We start from the raw sequence: 17,185 nt of genomic DNA, 5'->3' as shown, positions 1-17,185 counted from the left end.
CAGGGAAAAAACATGGAATAAAAAAAGAATTTATCGCTTCTTGCTCATTGGGGGATTTGTGAATCTTATGGTGGGATTTGGGGGGGTCCCTGGGGGGATTGGGGGGGTCCCTGGGGGGATTTAGGGGGGCGGGGTCAGGGCGAGGGGGCGGGACCTGACGGCAGGCGCGTGACGTAACGGCGGGCACGTGAGCGCGCGCCGGCCACGTGACCCGCGCGGGGAGGGGGCGTGGCCGCGGCGGCTCCAAGATGGCGGCGGCGCTGTGGGCGCTGCTCGCGGCCCTGGCGGGGTCGGTGCCGGGCCCGGGGCCCGCGGGGGCCGCGCAGGTCCCGCTGCTCGTCTGGAGCACGGAGCGGTGCGAGCGGGGCCCGGCGGCTCCGGGGGCGGCCCGGGGGCCGGGCCTGGGGGGAGCTTGGGGCCTGTTCGCGGAGATTTGGGGGGCGCGGAGAGGCCTCAAAGGCGCCTTTGGAGGGGATTTGGGGTCCCTGGGTGGTTTTGGGGCCCCTCTGGAGGGGATTTTGGGGGCTCTCTGTGGGGATTTTGGGTCTCCTCGGGTGATTTCGGGGCTCCCCGGGTGATTTTGGGGCTCCCCGGGTGATCTGGGCTCCGTTCCCCGCAGGGCTCTGTGGCCCCCGCTGGCCGCCCCCGCGGGCCGGGTTCTGTCGGAGCCGGAGCTGCAGCAGCTCCTGGAGCCGGGGCTGCAGCGCGGGCCCCGCACGGTGCTGCTGTTCCTGCAGGACCAGGTGGGACCCCAAAACCCCCCGAATCCACCCTGAATCCCCCCCAGATCCCCCCTGAATCCCCCCCCAAATCCCCCAAATCCGCCCCCCAGTGCTGCCTTTCCTGCAGGACCAGGTGGGACCCCCAAGACCCCTCCCAAGGACCCCCAAAATCCCCCCAGAAGCCCCAAAGGGCCCCGTTCCCCTCCCCCACTGACCCCCCGCCCCTCCCTCAGCTCAGCCTGGAGGATTTCACCGCTTTTGGGGGCGTTTTTGGGAATGAACCCAACGGAGCCTTCCCCCGGCTGCAGGTGGGCCAGGGGATTTGGGGGGGCTGGGGGGGGGAAGGGGCCTGGGGAGGATTTTTGGGGGCCTGGGGGTGTCCAGGGAGGGCTTGGGGAGGTGGTTTGGATTGGGGGGGATTTGGGGGCAATTTTGGGGTTCTTGGGGTGGTTTTGGGGTTCTTGGGGGGATTTTGGGTGGGTTTGGGGTGATTTGGGGGGGATTTTGGGTGGGTTTGGGATGATTTGGGGGGGATTTTGGGGTGTTTTTGGGGTATTTCACGAGTCTCCGTTTCAGGGTGCCCTGGGCTCGGCGGGGTCAGCGCTGACCCTGCCCTCGGTGGCCGGAGCCGCTGCGGCCGCGCTGCCCCTGACCCTGCAGAGAGCCCTGGGCGCCCCTCCCCCCCTGCGCCTGCCCGGGGGGGCCCTGGGGGGGCTGAGGCTGAACCGCTCCGACCCCGAGAGCGACCCCGGGGAGCCCACCCTGCTGCTCGTGGGGCTGCCCCACAGCCGGTGAGAGACCCCAGAGACCCCACAGGGACCCCTCTGCCCCACAGGGCCCCCCTGTCCCGCCCTGACTGTCCCCTCCCCCCAGGTCCGGCCTGATGGGAGCCAAGGAGGCTCTGGCCAGTAACGGTGAGGAACTGGGAGCACTGGGAGCTCTGGGGGGGCTTGGGGCCGCTTTGGGCTGGGGTTGGGGGATTTGGGGTCACTGCCCCCAGAGACGGTGCTGGGGGTGGTGTTTGGGGCAGTTTTTGGGGCAGGTTCAGGGCAGTTTTTGGGGTGGGTTCGGGGCAGTTTTGGGGCGAGTTTGGGGGATTTTGGGGTCACTCTGTGCCCCCAGACGCGGTGCTGGGGGAGGTGCTGCAGGTGCTGCAGGAGGAGCAGGTCCCGTACACGGCGCTGTTCACTGCCCGCAGGGCCCACGTGAGTGACCCCTGGGTGACCCCTGAGTGACCCCTGAGTGACCCCTGGGTGACTTCTGAGTGACCCCTGGGTGACCCTGAGTGACCCCCAAGTGACCCCTGGGTGACCCCAGCAGGGTCCCCCCCCCAACCCCTCCCTTTCCCCTCCCCAATCCAGGGGGGGTCTCCCCCCCCAAAATTTTGGCTTCCCCTCCCCCTTTCCCCCCCTCCCCAATTTTGGGGGTCCCCCCCTGACCCCTCCCCTCTTCCACAGGAGCCCCCCGGCCCCGGGGGGATCCCGGGGGGTTTTGGGGGTCCCCGGCGGGGGCTGCTGGGGCTGGCGGGGGGGGAGGGCCCGGAGCCGCCCCCCCCCCTGCGCTGGCCCCCCCAGGGGGACCCCCAGATGCTGCTGTGGGCCCGGAACGTGTCGGTGTCGCTGCGGGGGCAGCAGCGCGACCTCACCCCAAAAACCTTCGGGGCCGCGGCCGCCGTCGAGCTGGGGGGGTCCTCGTGGAGCCCCCGGGAGGCTCGGTGAGGGCCGGGGGGTCTGGGGGGGTTTGGGGGGATTTGGGGGGGGTTTGAGGATCCCAGAGGGGTTTGGGGATCCCAGAGGGGTTTTGGGAGGGATTTTTGGGGGGATTTGGGGATCCCAGAGGAGTTTGAAGGATCCCAGAGGGATTTGGGGATCCCAGAGGGGTTTTTGGGGGGGGTTGAGGGGAATTCTGGGGGGTCCCAGGAGTTTTGGAGCGCCCCTGACCCCCCCGTGCCCCCCCAGGTTTGTGCTGCAGTACAAGGAGGTTTTTGGGGAGACCCTGAACATCACGTGAGCGGGGATTGGGGCTTTGGGGGCTTTGGGGCTGTTTTGGGGTGAGGGGGGCGGATTTGGGGGTCCCTGACACCCCTTGGCTGATTTGGGGGGGTGTTTTGGGGGGGGGTTTCAGGTTTGGGGTTGTTTTGGGGTGCAGATTTCACTTTCTGGGGTTGTTTTGGGCTGGGAATTTCAATTTGGGCGATTATTTGGGGTTTTTTGGATGGGATTTCAATTTTTGGGTTACTTGGGGGGGTTTTGGGGTGGAGATTTCAGGTTTGGGGTCCTTTGGGGGTTTTTTGGGGCGGGGGTCTCATTTTCGGGGGTCCTTTGGGGGTTTTTGGGGCGGGGGTCTCATTTTCGGGGGTCCTTTGGGGGTTTTTGGGGCGGGGGTCTCATTTTCGGGGGTCCTTTGGGGGTTTTTTGGGGCGGGGGTCTCATTTGCAGCCCCCCCAGGTTCCTCCTGCGCCGTTCCTGGTTCCCGGTCTCGGGGCGCTCCTGGGCGTGGCTGGAGGAGATCGGGGTGACCCTGGGGGGGGCCCCCCCCGCGCGGTTCCGGGTGCGGGGGGCGGCCGCCCCCTCCCCCCTGGGCTGGCGCTGCGGGGATTTGGGGACCCCCGGACCCCTCCTGCTGCCCCTCCCCCCCCTGGAGCACAGCCAGCACTGGGGGCTCCGGATCCTCGACCTGCAGGTACCCCAAAAACTCCGGGACCCCAAAAACGGGACTGGGGACCCCAAAAACGGGACTGGGGACCCCAAAAATGGGATTGGGACCCCAAAAACGGGACTGGGGACCCCAAAAACGGGACTGGGGACCCCAAAAACGGGACTGGGGACCCCAGAAACGGGACTGGGGACCCAGAGAGGGGGGGGATTAAATGGGGGAGGGGACCCCAAAAATGATGAATGGGGAATGGGGGGGGGGGGGGAATCCCAAAAATGGGTTTGGGGCAAAAATGGGGGGAGGGGACCCCAAAATCGGGGGGAGGGGGGAGCAGCAGGAATAGGGGGGTTGGGAATGGGGAAAGGGACCCCAGGAATGTTTGGGGTGACCCCTCCCCCTGCCCGGTTTCGGGGTCCCCCCAGCGCATCCCCCCCGTTCCCCCCGCAGGTTCAGGGGTTCAACGTCTCCGGGGGCGTTTTTGGGGGCGCCTCCGACTGCGCCGGGTTCTTCGGGCCGGGGGCGTGGATGGGGCTGATCTCGGGGGGGCTCCTGCTCGGGGGGCTCCTCCTGGGGGGGGGGATCCTGCTGGGGCTGCGCCCCATGGATCGCTTCGACGACCCCCGCGGGCCCCCCCTGCCCGTGCCCCTCAGCGAGTGAGGGGGGACCCCGAAACCGGGGAGAAACCCCCGAAAATCCGGGAGATTCCCCCCAAAAATCCCACAGGAGCCCCTCCCCCACGGCGGCCCCTCCCCCACCGCAGCCCCTCCCCCACCGCAGCCCCTTCTTTCCCCCCTCCCCAAAAGTTGTGGGACCCCCCCAGGACCCCCCAAAAGCACCGCAGCCCCTCCCCCCCGGACTTTGGGGCCCCGCCCCCCCCGCGCGCTCCCGGTGCCCCCAGGCCGCCCCGGAGGGGGAGGGGCGGCTTTGGGGGACCCCTCCCCCCTTTATTTATTGTCCGTGTCTGTCAATAAAAAACCGGGAACCCCAAAATTCCCGAAATTCCCGAAAATCCCAAAAGCGCCGGGAATGGAGGCGGGGCCGGGGCTCGGGATGGGCCAATCAGCGGGCGGCACGGAGGGGGCGGGAACAAGGGGAGGGGCTGAACCAATCAGCGCGTGGTGTGGGGGCGGGGCTCAGAGAATCACTAATCAGAGCGCTGGGGGCGTGGGCAGAGTGGGGCGGGGCTAAAGCTGTTGGGAGCCAATCGAAAGCGAGTACGGGGAGGAACTAATTAGGACTGGACCAATCCGCGCCGAGCAGTGACGCGTTTCCGGCTCCGCGCGCACTTCCGGGTTCTCTCCGGCCGCCGCTGCTGCCGGGACCGCCGGACCCCAGAAACCCCAAAAAGCCCCAAAACCCCGAACCCCGGCGCGGCCATGGCGCAGTACAAGGGCGCGGCCAGCGAGGCCGGGCGGGCGCTGCAGCTGATGAAGAAACGCGAGCGGCAGCGGGAACACATGGAGCAGCTGCGGCAGCGCATCCAGGAGGTTCGGGAGGGTTTGGGGAGGGGTCTCGAGGGGGTTTCGGGAGGGGTCCCGGGGTTTGGGGAGGGGTCCCGGGGTTTGGGGAGGGGTCCCGGGGTTTAGGGGGGTTTGGGGAGGGGTCCCGGGGTTTTGGGGGGTTTGGGGAGGGGTCCCGGAGGGGTTTGGGGGGTTCGGGGAGGGGTCCCGGGGGGATTTGGGGGGTTTGGGGAAGGGTCCCGGAGGGGTTTGGGGGGTTCGGGGAGGGGTCCCGGGGGGATTTGGGGGGTTTGGGGAGGGGTCCCGGAGGGGTTTGGGGGGTTCGGGGAGGGGTCCCGGGGGGATTTGGGGGGTTTGGGGAGGGGTCCCGGCTGCCTCTGACCCCCTCCCCAGGAGAACATCATGAAGTCCAACATCGACAAGAAATTCTCGGCTCACTACGACGCTGTGGAGGCCGAGCTGAAATCCAGCACCGTGGGTGAGGGGCGCCCCCAAATACCCCCAGATTCACCCCAAAACCCCCCCTGAGCCCCCGGGGCTGTCCCGGGCTGTCCCCAGCGCTGTCCCCGCTGTCCCCAGGCCTGGTGACCCTCAATGACATGAAGGCCAAGCAGGAGGCGCTGGTCAAGGAGCGCGAGAAGCAGCTGGCCAAGAGAGAGCAGAGCCGGGAGCTGCAGCTGTGAGCGAAACGCCCCGAAACACCCCAAAATAACCCCGAAACACCCCAAAATACCTCAAAATGACCCCGAAACACCCCAAAATAACCCTGAAACACCCCAAAATAACCCTGAAACACCCCAAAATAACCCCGAAACACCCCAAAATACCTCAAAATGACCCCGAAACACCCCAAAATAACCCCGAAACACCCCAAAATACCTCAAAATAACCCCAAAACACCCTAAAATATCCCAAAATAACCCAAAATATCCCAAAACACCCCAAAAGAACCCAAAAACCCCCCAGATCCACCCTGGGACTTCCAAATCCCTTCCCAGAGCTCACTTAGGGCCATTCCCAGTCCCTCCCAGTTTGGATTTAGGCTGTTCCCAGTCCCTCCCAGTCCCTCCCAGTCCCTCCCAGTCGCTCCCAGTCCATCCCAGTCCGTTGCAGGAAGCTGGAGCGGTCCAGGGCCGTTCCCAGTCCATCCCAGTTTGGATCTAGGCTGTTCCCAGTCCCTCCCAGTCGCTCCCAGTCCATCCCAGTCCGTTGCAGGAAGCTGGAGCGCCAGCGCGAGCGGCAGCGCAAGCAGGAGGCGCAGAGGAAGATCAGCTCCCTGAGCTTCAGCCTCGGCGACGAGGAGGAGGAGGAGGGGGAGGAGGCTGAAGGTGGGGCTGGGGGGTCCTGGGGGGGTTTGGGGGTCCCTGGGGGGGATCCCCCCCCCCCTTCTGACCCCCCCCCGTGCCCCCCCAGCCCCCGAGGAGCCCCCGAAAAAGAGAAAATTGGGCAAAAACCCGGACGTGGACACGAGCTTCCTGCCAGACCGGGACAGGGAGGTCAGGGGGGCCCAGGGGGGTCTGGGAGAGGATTTGGGGGGCCCAGGGGGGTCCCAGGAGGTGTTGGGGGGGACTTGGGGGCTTTGGGGTTTTTTTGGGGCCCTTTGGGGTCAGTTTTGGGTCATTTCGGGCGTGTTTTGGGTTATTTTGGGGGTGGTTTGGGGTGGTTTTGGGTAGTTTGGGTGGTTTGGGGTGGTTTTGGGGTGGGTTTTGGGTGGTTTGGGGCAGTTTGGGTGTTTTGGGGTGGTTTTGGGGTGGTTTTGGGGCGTTTTGGGGTCTCAGCCCTGCCCCCCAGGAGGAGGAGAACCGGCTGCGGGAGGAGCTCAGGCAGGAGTGGGAGGCCAAGCAGGAGAAGATCAAAAGTGAGGAGGAATTTGGGGAGGTTTGGGGGGTTCTGGGGGGTTTTGGGGGACGTTTGGGAGGGCCTGGGGTGGGTCTTGCCGTGTTGGGTTGGATTTTGGGGTTCCTGGGCCACTTTTGGGGCTCTTTGGGGTCATTTTGGGGTTTCTGGGGGATCCCTGCATCATCTTTAGGGTCCCTGGGTCGGTTTTTCTGTCCTTGGGGTCATTTTGGGGGTCCCTGGCTCGATTTTTGGGGTTTGTGGGTAATTTTGGGGTGATTTTTGGGGTTCTGGGGTAATTTTGGGGTGATTTTTGGGGTTCTGGGGTGATTTTGGGGTGATTTTTGGGGCGCTGACCCCGCTGTTCCCAGATGAGGAGATCGAGATCACCTTCAGTTACTGGGACGGTTCCGGGCACCGGCGCACGGTCAAGGTGAGCCTGGGGGGTTTGGGGGTCCCAGGGGGAATTTGGGGGGTCCCAGGTGGGGTCCGGGGGTCCCAGATGAGATTTTTGGGGTCTGGGTGGGGATTTGGGCTCCCAGGGGGAATTTGGGTTTCCAGGGGTATTTTTGGGGTCTCCAGGGGAGGTTTTGGGGTCCCCAGGTGAGTTTTGGGGTCCCCAGGTGAAGTTTTGGGGTCCCCCTGCCCCTCTCCCCCCAGATGAAGAAGGGGAACACGATGCAGCAGTTCCTGCAGAAAGCTCTGGAAATTCTCCGCAAGGATTTCAGCGAGCTCCGGTGAGGGGGGGCCCGGGGGGGGGTCTGGGGGGGTCCCCAGGGGGGTGTTTGGGGGTCTGGGGGGTCCCAGAGGAGTTTTGGGGTTCAGGGGAGGGGTCTGGGGGCGGCCTGGGTGTGGGTGGGGGGTGCTGGGGGTCCCAGGGGAGTTTTGGGGTTCAGGGGAGGGGTCTGGGGGTGGCCTGGGTGGGGGTGGGGGTCCCTGGGGATGTTTTGGGGGCAGTTCCGGGGTCCCTGAGCCGTTTTCCCGCAGCTCGGCGGGGGTGGAGCAGCTGATGTACATCAAGGAGGATCTGATCATCCCCCACGTGAGCCCCTCCCCCACCCTGGGCCCATCCCCCACCCCGGGCCCATCCCCCCCCCCTCTGTGGCCCCTCCCCCACCCTTCCAGCCCCTCCCCCACTGACCCCGCGCCCCTCCCCCACAGCACCACAGCTTCTACGACTTCATCGTCACCAAGGCCCGCGGGAAGAGCGGTGAGTGATGTCATCACTGGGGCTGTGACGTCATCACCGGGGTTATGACATCATTGTTTGGGTTATGATGTCATCATTAGGAAATGTGACATCATCGTTGGGGATGTGACGTTATCACTGGGGCTGTGACATCATCGTTGGGGCTGTGACATCATCATTGGGGCAGTGATGTCATCGTTGGGAATGTGACATCATTGTTGGGGGTATGACATCATCATCTGGGCTGTGACATCACCTCTCTCCTCCCCCACCCCCCAGGGCCGCTCTTCAACTTCGACGTCCACGACGACGTTCGGCTGCTGAGCGACGCCACCGTGGAGAAGGACGAGGTACGGACCAGTATAAACCAGTATAGACCGGGACAGACCAGTATAGACCAGTATAAACCAGTATAGACCAGTATAGACCAGAACAGACCAGTATAGACCAGTATAGACCAGAACAGACTGGTATAGACCAGGACAGACCAGTTCCCCCCCATCACCCCATTGGTGATGTCACAGACTCATCAATGACATCACAGCCATGATGATGTCACACCTTTATTGATGATGTCATTCTCATTGCTGACCTCACTCCCTCACTGATGACATCACCTCTGATTTGTGACATCATCGCCCTTCCACAATTCCTGTCTCCCATTCATGACGTCACTTCCTCCTGGTGACGTCATCACTGCTGGTGACATCACTCCTGGGCAATGACATCATCCCACGCTGGGTGCTGATGTCACTGCCCTGTTGCTGACGTCATTCCCCTATGACATCACTCCTTGATTGATGACGTCATCCCTGACAATCAATGGCATCACTGCCCTGTTGATGACATCACCCCTGACCGACTGATGACGTCACTGTCCCGTCAATGATGTCACCGCCCCATCGATGACGTCAACACCCCATTGATGACATCATCGCCCCATTGATGACATCGCTGCCCCGTTGATGACGTCACTGCCCCGTCGATGACGTCACCACCACCCCGTCGGTGACGTCACAGTCGCACGCGGGGAAGGTGGTGCTGCGCTCGTGGTACGAGAAGAACAAACACATCTTCCCCGCGAGCCGCTGGGAGCCGTTCGACCCCGAGAAACGCTGGGACAAGTACACCGTGAGAGGGGGAGGGGAACAGCCGGGAATAACCGGGAACAACCGGGAACAGCCGGGAACAACTGGGGGAACAACCGGGGGGAACAACCGGGAATAACCGGGGGACAAGTACACCGTGAGAGGGGGAGGGGAACAGCCGGGAATAACTGGGAACAACCGGGAACAGCCGGGAACAACCGGGGGACAAATACACCGTGAGAGGGGGAGGGGACACGGGAATATCCATGGGAACAGCTGGGAACAACTGGGAATAACCGGGGGAACAACCGGGAATAACCGGGGGACAAGTACACCGTGAGAGGGGGAGGGGAACAACCGGGAACAACCGGGAACAACCAGGAATAACCGGGAACAACTGGGAACAACCGGGAATAAGCGGGAACAGCCAGGAACAACTGGGAATGTTCATGGGGACAAATACACCGTGAGAGGGGGGAGGGGTGAGGGTGGGAGTGGGGGAGGGGCCGCAGGTGGGGGAGGGGTCTCTTTTCTCACTCGTTCTCCCCTCCCCCCCCCCCAGATCCGCTGAAGCCGAAGGACCCCGGACCCCCCCTCGGTGGGGGAGGGGCTGTTCCCGCCCCTCCCCCCGCCCCTCCCCCACCTCCCCCCCCAATAAAACCCGAACCCGAGTTCAGCTCCCGTGTGGGGGAGGGGCTTTATTGGTGGGGGGGCGTGGCGGGGGGGGAGGGGCAGCCGCGCCCCCCCCCGAAGCTCTCGATGGTTTCCAGCACCAGCCCCAGCAGCTCCAGAAAGTTCGAGACCCCCCCCCGGAGCGCGCGAGCGCCGGGGGCCTCCCACTGCCTGCGGGGGGGGGAGGGGCGGCTCAGCGCGCGCCCCTCCCCCACCCAGACCCCCGGGACCCCCCCAGTGCCCCCCCCGTGCTCCCAGTGCCCCCCAGTTCCCTCCCAGTGCCCCCCAGTGTCCTCAAATCCCCTCCCAGTTCATCCCAGTGCCCCCCGGTTTCCCCCAATTCCCTCCCAGTGCCCCCCAGTTCTCCCAGTACTCCCAGTGCCCCCCCAATCCCCACCCCAGTTCCCCCAGTTCCCCTCCCCCACTCACACCTGTCCATCCCAGTTCCCCTCCCCCACTCACACCAGTCCATCCCAGTTCCCCTCCCCCACTCACACCAGTCCATCCCAGTTCCCCTCCCCCACTCACACCAGTCCATCCCAGTTCCCCTCCCCCACTCACACCAGTATCGTTTTCCCGCTCCGCTGCGCTCGCGCCGTGGGGGAGGGGCGGGCGCGGCCCGGGGGGGGGAGGGGCGGGGCCAGGTCGGGCTCCAGAGCCGCGAGCGCCACGCGCGCGACCCCCGGGGAGGGGAGGGGCACGCGCAGGGATCGGGGAAGGGGGTCAAGGAGCAGAATTCCCGAAAATCCGAACCCAATTCCCGAAAACCCGAACCCGAATCCCAAAAAATCCCCCCCAGAACCACCCCCGGCACCCGGGGAGCGGCAGGGAGCGGAACTCCCCAGAACCGGCCCCGAGCCCCCCAGAAGCGGCCCCGAATTCCCAAACCCCCCCCCAGAATTCCCAAAAATCCGCCCCGAATTCCCCCAATCCCCCGGGCCAGGATACAATTGGAGGCTCTCCGTGGGCGCCGCCATCTTGCCCGCCGAAGCCCCGCCCAGTTCCGGCGGCGGGAGCCGCTCCGGCCGCGTCTCGGTGGTCCCGCGGGAGCCGCTCTGGCCCAGGGTCCTCCCAACTCGCTGCTCTAGGGGGTCCCGTCGGCTCCCGCTGCTTCCGGGGGACTCGGGGGGATTTTGGGGGGTCCCGGGGGATTTTTGGGGGTCCCGAAAGGTCCTAGGGGGCTCGGGGGGTGCCGGGACCGCGATGCTGCTGACGGTGAAGGCGCTGCAGGGCCGCGAGTGCAGCCTGCAGGTGAGGGGGGAGGGGCTGGGGGATTTAGGGGGATTTAAGGGGTTTTGGGGGGCGTTGGGAGGATTTGGGGGATTTGGGGAGGGGGCTAAAGTGATTCCGGGGGCAATTTCGGGGATTTGAAAGAGCCAAACGGGGCGGGGGCGTTTCAAAGGAGCCGGGCAGGGCGGGGGGAGGTGCTAGGGGAGAATTTGGGGGGGATTTGAGGAGTTTTGGGGTTTGGGGGGGGTCTCATGGCCCGCGGGACCCCCCAGGTGTCCCCCGAGGAGCGCGTGGGGGCTCTCAAGGCTCTCGTGGCCGAGCGGCTCCAGGTGCCCGTGGAGCAGCAGCGGCTCCTGTTCCGCGGGAAGGCTCTGGCAGGTGAGGGGGGATTTGGGGGGGTTTGGAGGGGATTTGGGAGAGATTTGGGGGAGATTGGGATATTTGGGGGGGCTTTGAGGGGGATTTGGGGGGAATTTGGGGGGAATTTGGGGGTATTGTAGTGGTTTTGGGGGAGATTTGGGGGAGAATTGGGGGGGATTTGGGGGGGAATTGGGGGAGATTGGGTGGAATTTGGGGGGGATTTGGGGGAGATTTGGGGGCTCGGGGGGATTTGGGGGAGATTTGGGAGGATTTGGGAGGATTTTGAGGGGATTTGGGGGAGATTTGGGGGGAATTTGGGGAGGATTTGGGGGAGATTGGGTGGAATTTGGGGAGGATTTGGGGGCTCGGGGGGGTCTCGATTTTGGGGTCAAATTTCGGGACCCAAATTTCGCGGGAATTCCCCCAAATTTCGGGGGCGTTTCCGGGGCTCCCCCCTTGACCCCCACCCCCCGATTTTGGGGTGTCCCCCCCAGACGAGCGCCGCCTGTGCGATTATTCCATCGGGCCCTCGGCGCGGCTCAACCTGGTGCTGAAACCCCCCGCGGGGGGGGGCGGGGCGCGGGGGGGGGGCGGGGGAGGGGCCGCCACCCCCCCCGAGGATTTGGGGGAGCCCCCCCCGCTGCCCCCCGCCTTCGGGCCGGGCCTGGCGCAGATTTTGGGGCGACATTTCGGGAGCCAGGAGGGCCCGAGGGTCCTGCAGCAGCTGCTCAAGGTAGGGCTGGGGGGGTTTGGGGGGATTTGGGGGGGTTGGGAAAGGATCTGGGCGTTTTTAGGGGGCTCCTGGGGGGGATTTTGGGGGTTTGGATTTTTCGGGAGGGGTTGGGGAAGGGTCTGGGGGAGATTTTGGGTTGGTCTGGGGGATTTGGGGGGATTTTGGGGGGTCTGGGGGAGATTTTGGGTTGGTCTGGAGGATTTTGGGGGATTTTGGGGGGTCTGGAGGATTTGGGGGGGATTTTGGTGGTCTGAGGGAGATTGGGAGGGGGAAGGATTTTGGGGGGTTTTGGGGGACCTGGGCAGAATTTTGGATTTTTGGGGGGTTGCTGGGGGGGATTTGGGGATCCCGGGGTATTTTGGGGTCCCGACCCCCCCTGCCCCCCCAGGATTACGAGCGGGCGCTGCGGGGGCTCAGCCTGGACGACCTCGAGCGTTTGGGGGCGCGGCTGCTGCAGGAGGGGGGGGGAGGGGGAGCCCCCCCCGAGCCCCTCCCCCACGCCGGGCCCCTCCCCCCCGAGTGCGGCCCCTCCCCCACCCCCTAACGGGGTCCCCAAAACCCCGCGGGGACCCCCGGAATCCGCCCCAAACGGCCCCAGATTCACCCCAAAATCCCCGCGGGGGTCGAGTAAAGAAAAGTGCGAGACGCAGGAGGAGTCGGGTCTGACTGGGAGCACTGGGAGTTACTGGGGGGCACTGGGGGGGTCATTGAGGGTTACTGGGAGCACTGGGGGGGCACTGGGAGCACTGGGGGGGTCATTGAGGGGTTACTGGGAGCACTGGGGGGGCACTGGGAGCACTGGGGGGGGCACTGGGGATTACTGGGGGGGTCATTGAGGGTTACTGGGAGCACTGAAGGGCACTGGAGGTTACTGGGGGGCACTGGGAGCGCTGGCAGCCGCTGGGGGGCGTTGTTTTTCCGCCTCAGGGGCAGCCGGGAATTGCAGTCCCGGAAACACATCCGGGTGTGACGTCACAGACCACCCGCTTCCACTTCCCATTGGCTCACAGTGCCCCGCCCTCGTTCCTGATTGGTCGCTGCCCTCCGCGCGCTGATTCGCTTAGCAGCGGGGGGTGGGCAGGACATCCGAGCACACCGCGCGCTGATTGGTCGGGGCCGCGCGCACCGAGCGCCGATTGGTCGAGGAGGGAACCCGGAAGCGGCGCGGTCAGCGCGGGGTAGCGTCGGGGCAACGGCGCCTGTGAGGGGGGAAGGGCGGGGGGAACCCGGGATTTTGGGGGGACCCGGCGGGGTTTGGGGGGACTTGGGGGGGTTTTGGGGCGAGACCGGGAGTGTTTGGGAGCCCGGGGGGGTTTGGGAGCCCGGGGGGTCCCCGGTTCTTCAGGGGGAGCTCCCGGTGGACCGGGGGGGTCCCGGGACTTTTGGGAACCCCGAAAATTTGGGGGGAGAGGTGCCGCGAAGGGGTTTGGGGTCCCGGGAGGGTCCCGGGGGTGTCCCGGAGGTTTGGGGGGCTCTGACCCCCCCCCAATTCCGTTCCAGGCCCCTCGGAGCCCCCGGAGCGGGATGAGAGTGGCGGGTACGGGGGGGGGGAGGGGCGGGGGGAGGGGCGGGGGTGACCCCTCCCCCAGCCTGGCCGAGGGGGGGGCGGGGGAACAATTGGGGGGGGTTTGGGGGGGTTTGGGGGGGTTCGGGGTTGGGATTTCAGGGGTTCGGGGAGAACATTTCGGGAATTTTCGGGTGGTTTTGGGGGGGTTGAGGGGTTTTGGGGGGCTCCGGAGCGTTCCTGGGGCGCGCCTCGGGGGTCTGGGGGGGTCTGGGGGGGTTCGGGCCGGTTTTGGGGGAAATTCCGGCTGTTTTGGGGAAGGGTTTGGATGTTCCGGGCGGGATTTTGCCGCTGGTTTGGGGGGGGCTTCGGAGGGAGTTTTGGGGAGATGTTTCGGGTCAGTTTTGGGGTGATTTTGGGGCGGTTTTGGGGTGATTTTGGGGTGTTTTCGGGCTGTTTTCGGGTCAGTTTCGGGGTGATTTTGGGGCGGTTTTGGGGGTATTTTCGGGGCAGTTTTGGGGTGATTTTGGGGTGTTTTCGGGTCACTTTCCCGCTCTGACCCCAGGCCCGCTCCGACTCCTGGCCCTGGGGGTCGCGGCCGCCCTGGCCTGGCTGGCGGTGACGTCACTGCTGGGATCCCCCCGCGCCCCTCCCCCCCTGCTGCGGCTGCTGCGCCGTGAGTGGGGGAGGGGCAGCGGGGGGGGGAGGGGCGAGGGGGGACCCCCAAACAACCTCGGAGGGGGGGAGGGGCAAAGGGGGAGAGCCCCGAAACAAAGGGGGGAGGGGCGGGACATCCCTGGGGGGGGAGGGGCAGGAGAAGGGGAGACCCCCTTGGGGGAGGGGCAGAGGAGGGGGAGCTGTGAGTGGGGGAGGGGCGGGGAGACCCCAAAACCCAAAGGGGGGGGAGGGGAGACCGCCGTGGTGGGGGAGGGGTGGAGGTTTTGGAGGAGGGGTCGTTAACCCCCTGCCCCTCCCCCACGCAGGGGACGAGAACCCCCCCACGGCAGGTGAGGGGGGAGGGGCGGTCGGGGGGGTCCTGCTGACCCCTCCCCTCCAGAGCCCCTCCCCCCAGGGGTGCGGGGGGGGTGGGGGAGGGGCTCTGGAGGAATTGGGGGGGTGGGGGAGGGGCTGGATGGGGTCAGGGGGTCAGATTGGGGTGGGGGAGGGGCAGAATGGAAGTGGAGGGGGTGGGGGAGGGGTGGCGTTGAATGGGGAGGGGGCGACCTGGGTGGGGGAGGGGCGGAATGGGGTGAATGGGAAAGGGGCCAAGAAAATGCTGGGGTGGGGGAGGGGCATTTTGGGATTTTGTGGGGGGGAGGGGGGAGGGGACTCCCCCCTTCCAGCGGGGTGGGGGAGGGGCAGAACCCACGCGGGGGGAGGGTTGGGGTGGCGGAGGGGGATGGGGCGCGCCGGGCTGGGGGGGGGGTTTGGGGGGGGGTCCCGCTGACCTCGCCCCTCCCCCCCAGCGCCCCGCCCCCCCCGGTTCAAGTGCGGGCTGCCCCGGCCCTGCCCCCCCCGGCATTTCGCCTTCCGCGTCCTCAGCGGCGCCGCCAACGTGGTGGGGCCGCGGATCTGCCTGGAGGGAAAAGAGTGAGTGGGGGAGGGGCGGGGGGCGCGGGGGGAGGGGCCGGCCCTGCCCGGCCCCGCCCCCACCCTGCCCCTCCCCCTCCCCCCCCCCAGGTTAATGAGCAGCGTCAAGAACAACGTGGGGAGGGGCCTGAACATCGCCCTGGTGAACGGTGGGGGAGGGGCCGGGGGGAGGGTGGGGGAGGGGTAAAATGGGGAAGGGGGAATGCAGGTGGGGGAGGGGCCAATGCAGGTGGGGGGAGGGGCAGGTTTGGGAGTTCCCCCCCCCCCCCATTTTGCCCCTCCCGGGGGTCCCCCCGCCCCTCCCCCCCTGACTCGCTGCCCCTCCCCCCAGGGGTCAGCGGGGAGCTGATCGCAGCCCAGGCCTTCGACATGTGGGCAGGGGGTGAGTGACCCCTCCCCCACCCTCCCCGGGACCCCTCCCCCATTTTCGGGGTGATTTCCCCCATTTTCGGGGTGATTTCCCCACTTTCGGGGTGATTTCCCCATTTTCGGGGTGATTTCCCCATTTTCGGGGTGATTTCCCCATTTTCGGGGTGATTCCCCCCATTTTCGGGGTGATTTCCCCATTTTCGGGGTGATTTCCCCACTTTCGGGGTTTCCCCAGACGTGGAGGATCTGCTCCGGTTCCTGCGGCCGCTGCACGAGGGGACCTTGGTGCTGGTGGCCTCCTACGATGACCCGGCCACCAAGTGAGCCCGGGGGGCTTTGGGGGGCTTTGGGGGGGGTCCCCGAGAGACTTTGGAGAGCCTTGGAGAAAATCGGGGTGGGTTCAGGGGACCCTGCAGGGAATTTGAGGGGATCTGGGGGGGTTCCTGGGGGTGTTTGGGGCTCCCCTGGGAAGGGCTGGGGGGTCCTGGGGAGGATTTTGGGGATCCTGAGGAGGTCGGGGGGGGTTTTGGAGGGGATTTGGGGACTCCTGGGGGGGAATTGAGGGGTCCCTGGGGGGTTTTGGGGTCTGTGGAGGAGATTTTGGGGTCCCCCTGACACCCCCGACCCCCCCAGGCTGACGGAGGAGAGCCGGAGGCTCTTTGGGGAGCTGGGCAGCGCCGTGGCCAAAGATTTGGGGTTTCGGGACAGTTGGGTCTTCGTGGGGGCCAAGGGGGTGCAGGACAGGAGCCCCTTCGAGCAGGTGGGGCCGGCGTGGGGGGGTTGGGGGTGATTTGGGGGAGGTTTGGGGAGTTATGGGGTGGGTTTGAGGGGTTTGGGGGGGTTAGGGGGCAGTTTGGGGGGGTTATGTGGCAGTCTGGGGGGGTTATGTGGCAGTCTGGGGGGGCTATGGGGCAGTTTGGGGGGGTTGTGGGGCAGTTTGGGGGGCTGTGGGGCAGTTCGGGGGCTTAGGGGGCAGTTTGGGGGGTTGTGGGGCAGTTTGGGGGGGTTGTGGGGCAGTTTGGGGGGTCAGGGGTGGTTGGGGGGGCTGTGGGGCAGCTGGGGGTGGCTTGGGAGGGCCTGGGGCTCAATTTGGGTGGGGGGTTTATGCGGCTGGGGGGGTTATGGGACTGCTGGGGGGTAACCGGGGGCGGTTTGGGGACCGGGGGGTCCCAGAACCCCCCCGAGTGCCCCAAAAGTGCCCCAGAACCCCCCCACATCTCCCCCTCCCCCAGCACGTCCGGAACAGCCGCGGCTCCAACAAGTACGAGGGGTGGCCGGAGGCGCTGGAGTTGGGGGGCTGCGTCCCCCGGCGCCCCCCGGGGTGACCCCAACCCCCCCCCGGACCCCCCCAGACCCACAGAGAGCCCCCCAGGGCCGAGGGGGGAGGGGACGGGTCCCTGTGTCCCCCCCTCGCCCCACAAGGTGTCACCAAATAAAGGCCAGGACGGTTCCGGAGCCTGCGGGAGTTTGGGGGCTGCGACCCCCCCAAATCCGGGGCTGCGACCCCCCCAAATCCGGGGCTGTGACCCCAAATCCGGAGCTTGTGGGCTGTGACCCCCAGTCCGGGGCTCTGCCCCACAAGCGCCGTTGCCGAAGCAGCGCCCGGGGGGCCGGGACTGGCGGGAGGCGCCAGAGCGGGGCCGGATTTGGGCCGGGGGGGCACCGGGGCACCCCAAGAACTCGCGCAGCCCCCCCCAGACCTGCCCGGTTCGCTCCGGGGGCTGCGCGGGGTGGGGGCAGCGGCAGCGCCGGGAACGGGAATCCTCCCGCAGCCGCG

General features: G+C 66.4%; 4 protein-coding genes and 1 long non-coding RNA gene across 9 annotated transcripts; 4 read left to right on the top strand and 1 right to left on the bottom strand.

Moving 5' to 3' along the window:
• The first annotated feature begins 194 nt into the window (after window positions 1–194).
• Window positions 195–4,386, top strand: LOC147647673 (V-type proton ATPase subunit S1-like). Its single transcript, XM_086871103.1, has 10 exons — window positions 195–355; window positions 620–743; window positions 956–1,030; window positions 1,299–1,513; window positions 1,596–1,636; window positions 1,845–1,927; window positions 2,180–2,436; window positions 2,681–2,728; window positions 3,170–3,404; window positions 3,825–4,386. Exons 1-10 carry the CDS (start codon window positions 249–251, stop codon window positions 4,032–4,034), a joined length of 1,395 nt encoding a protein of 464 aa, XP_086727229.1. The 5' UTR covers window positions 195–248; the 3' UTR covers window positions 4,035–4,386.
• A 167-nt stretch (window positions 4,387–4,553) lies between these two features.
• FAM50A (family with sequence similarity 50 member A) lies at window positions 4,554–9,626 on the top strand. Of its 2 annotated transcripts, XM_086870919.1 has the most exons (13): window positions 4,554–4,864; window positions 5,231–5,315; window positions 5,417–5,516; window positions 6,053–6,165; window positions 6,251–6,333; window positions 6,629–6,695; window positions 7,045–7,106; window positions 7,334–7,410; window positions 7,661–7,715; window positions 7,835–7,883; window positions 8,142–8,212; window positions 8,883–8,993; window positions 9,513–9,626. In XM_086870919.1, the coding sequence occupies exons 1-13, from the start codon at window positions 4,754–4,756 to the stop codon at window positions 9,519–9,521; spliced, it is 993 nt and encodes a 330-aa protein (XP_086727045.1). In that variant the 5' UTR covers window positions 4,554–4,753; the 3' UTR covers window positions 9,522–9,626. The 2 variants fall into 2 exon arrangements, with proteins under 2 accessions (XP_086727045.1, XP_086727043.1); XM_086870917.1 differs by lacking the exon at window positions 9,513–9,626 and having other exon boundaries at window positions 4,600–4,864; window positions 8,883–9,162.
• Window positions 9,623–10,327, bottom strand: LOC147647671 (uncharacterized). The gene is made up of 2 exons (XR_015281370.1): window positions 10,184–10,327; window positions 9,623–9,793 (listed from the first exon to the last, which is right to left on the bottom strand). It is a non-coding gene; the product is annotated as an uncharacterized LOC147647671 (long non-coding RNA).
• Window positions 10,328–10,569: 242 nt separating this feature from the next.
• UBL4A (ubiquitin like 4A) lies at window positions 10,570–13,095 on the top strand. 2 transcript variants are annotated; one of them, XR_015281369.1, is made up of 5 exons: window positions 10,570–10,873; window positions 11,125–11,230; window positions 11,707–11,945; window positions 12,334–12,582; window positions 12,956–13,095. XR_015281369.1 is itself a non-coding variant. In XM_086870923.1 (4 exons), exons 1-4 carry the CDS (start codon window positions 10,826–10,828, stop codon window positions 12,487–12,489), a joined length of 549 nt encoding a protein of 182 aa, XP_086727049.1. In that variant the 5' UTR covers window positions 10,570–10,825; the 3' UTR covers window positions 12,490–12,594. The 2 variants fall into 2 exon arrangements, 1 of the variants encoding a protein (XP_086727049.1); XM_086870923.1 differs by lacking the exon at window positions 12,956–13,095 and having other exon boundaries at window positions 12,334–12,594.
• Window positions 13,011–16,858, top strand: FAM3A (FAM3 metabolism regulating signaling molecule A). 3 transcript variants are annotated; one of them, XM_086870921.1, is made up of 10 exons: window positions 13,011–13,123; window positions 13,446–13,482; window positions 14,015–14,125; window positions 14,433–14,456; window positions 14,916–15,039; window positions 15,130–15,188; window positions 15,371–15,421; window positions 15,644–15,728; window positions 16,042–16,168; window positions 16,641–16,858. In XM_086870921.1, exons 2-10 carry the CDS (start codon window positions 13,470–13,472, stop codon window positions 16,731–16,733), a joined length of 687 nt encoding a protein of 228 aa, XP_086727047.1. In that variant the 5' UTR covers window positions 13,011–13,123; window positions 13,446–13,469; the 3' UTR covers window positions 16,734–16,858. The 3 variants fall into 3 exon arrangements, with proteins under 3 accessions (XP_086727047.1, XP_086727046.1, XP_086727048.1); XM_086870920.1 differs by having other exon boundaries at window positions 13,070–13,146; XM_086870922.1 differs by lacking the exon at window positions 14,433–14,456 and having other exon boundaries at window positions 13,070–13,146.
• The last annotated feature ends 327 nt before the right edge of the window (window positions 16,859–17,185 follow it).

The sequence above is a fragment of the Cyanistes caeruleus genome, chromosome 34 (assembly GCF_971803275.1).
Source record: "Cyanistes caeruleus chromosome 34, bCyaCae1.hap1.1, whole genome shotgun sequence".
NCBI lineage: Eukaryota > Metazoa > Chordata > Aves > Passeriformes > Paridae > Cyanistes > Cyanistes caeruleus.
This window is presented reverse-complemented; position numbering and strand designations above follow the sequence as displayed.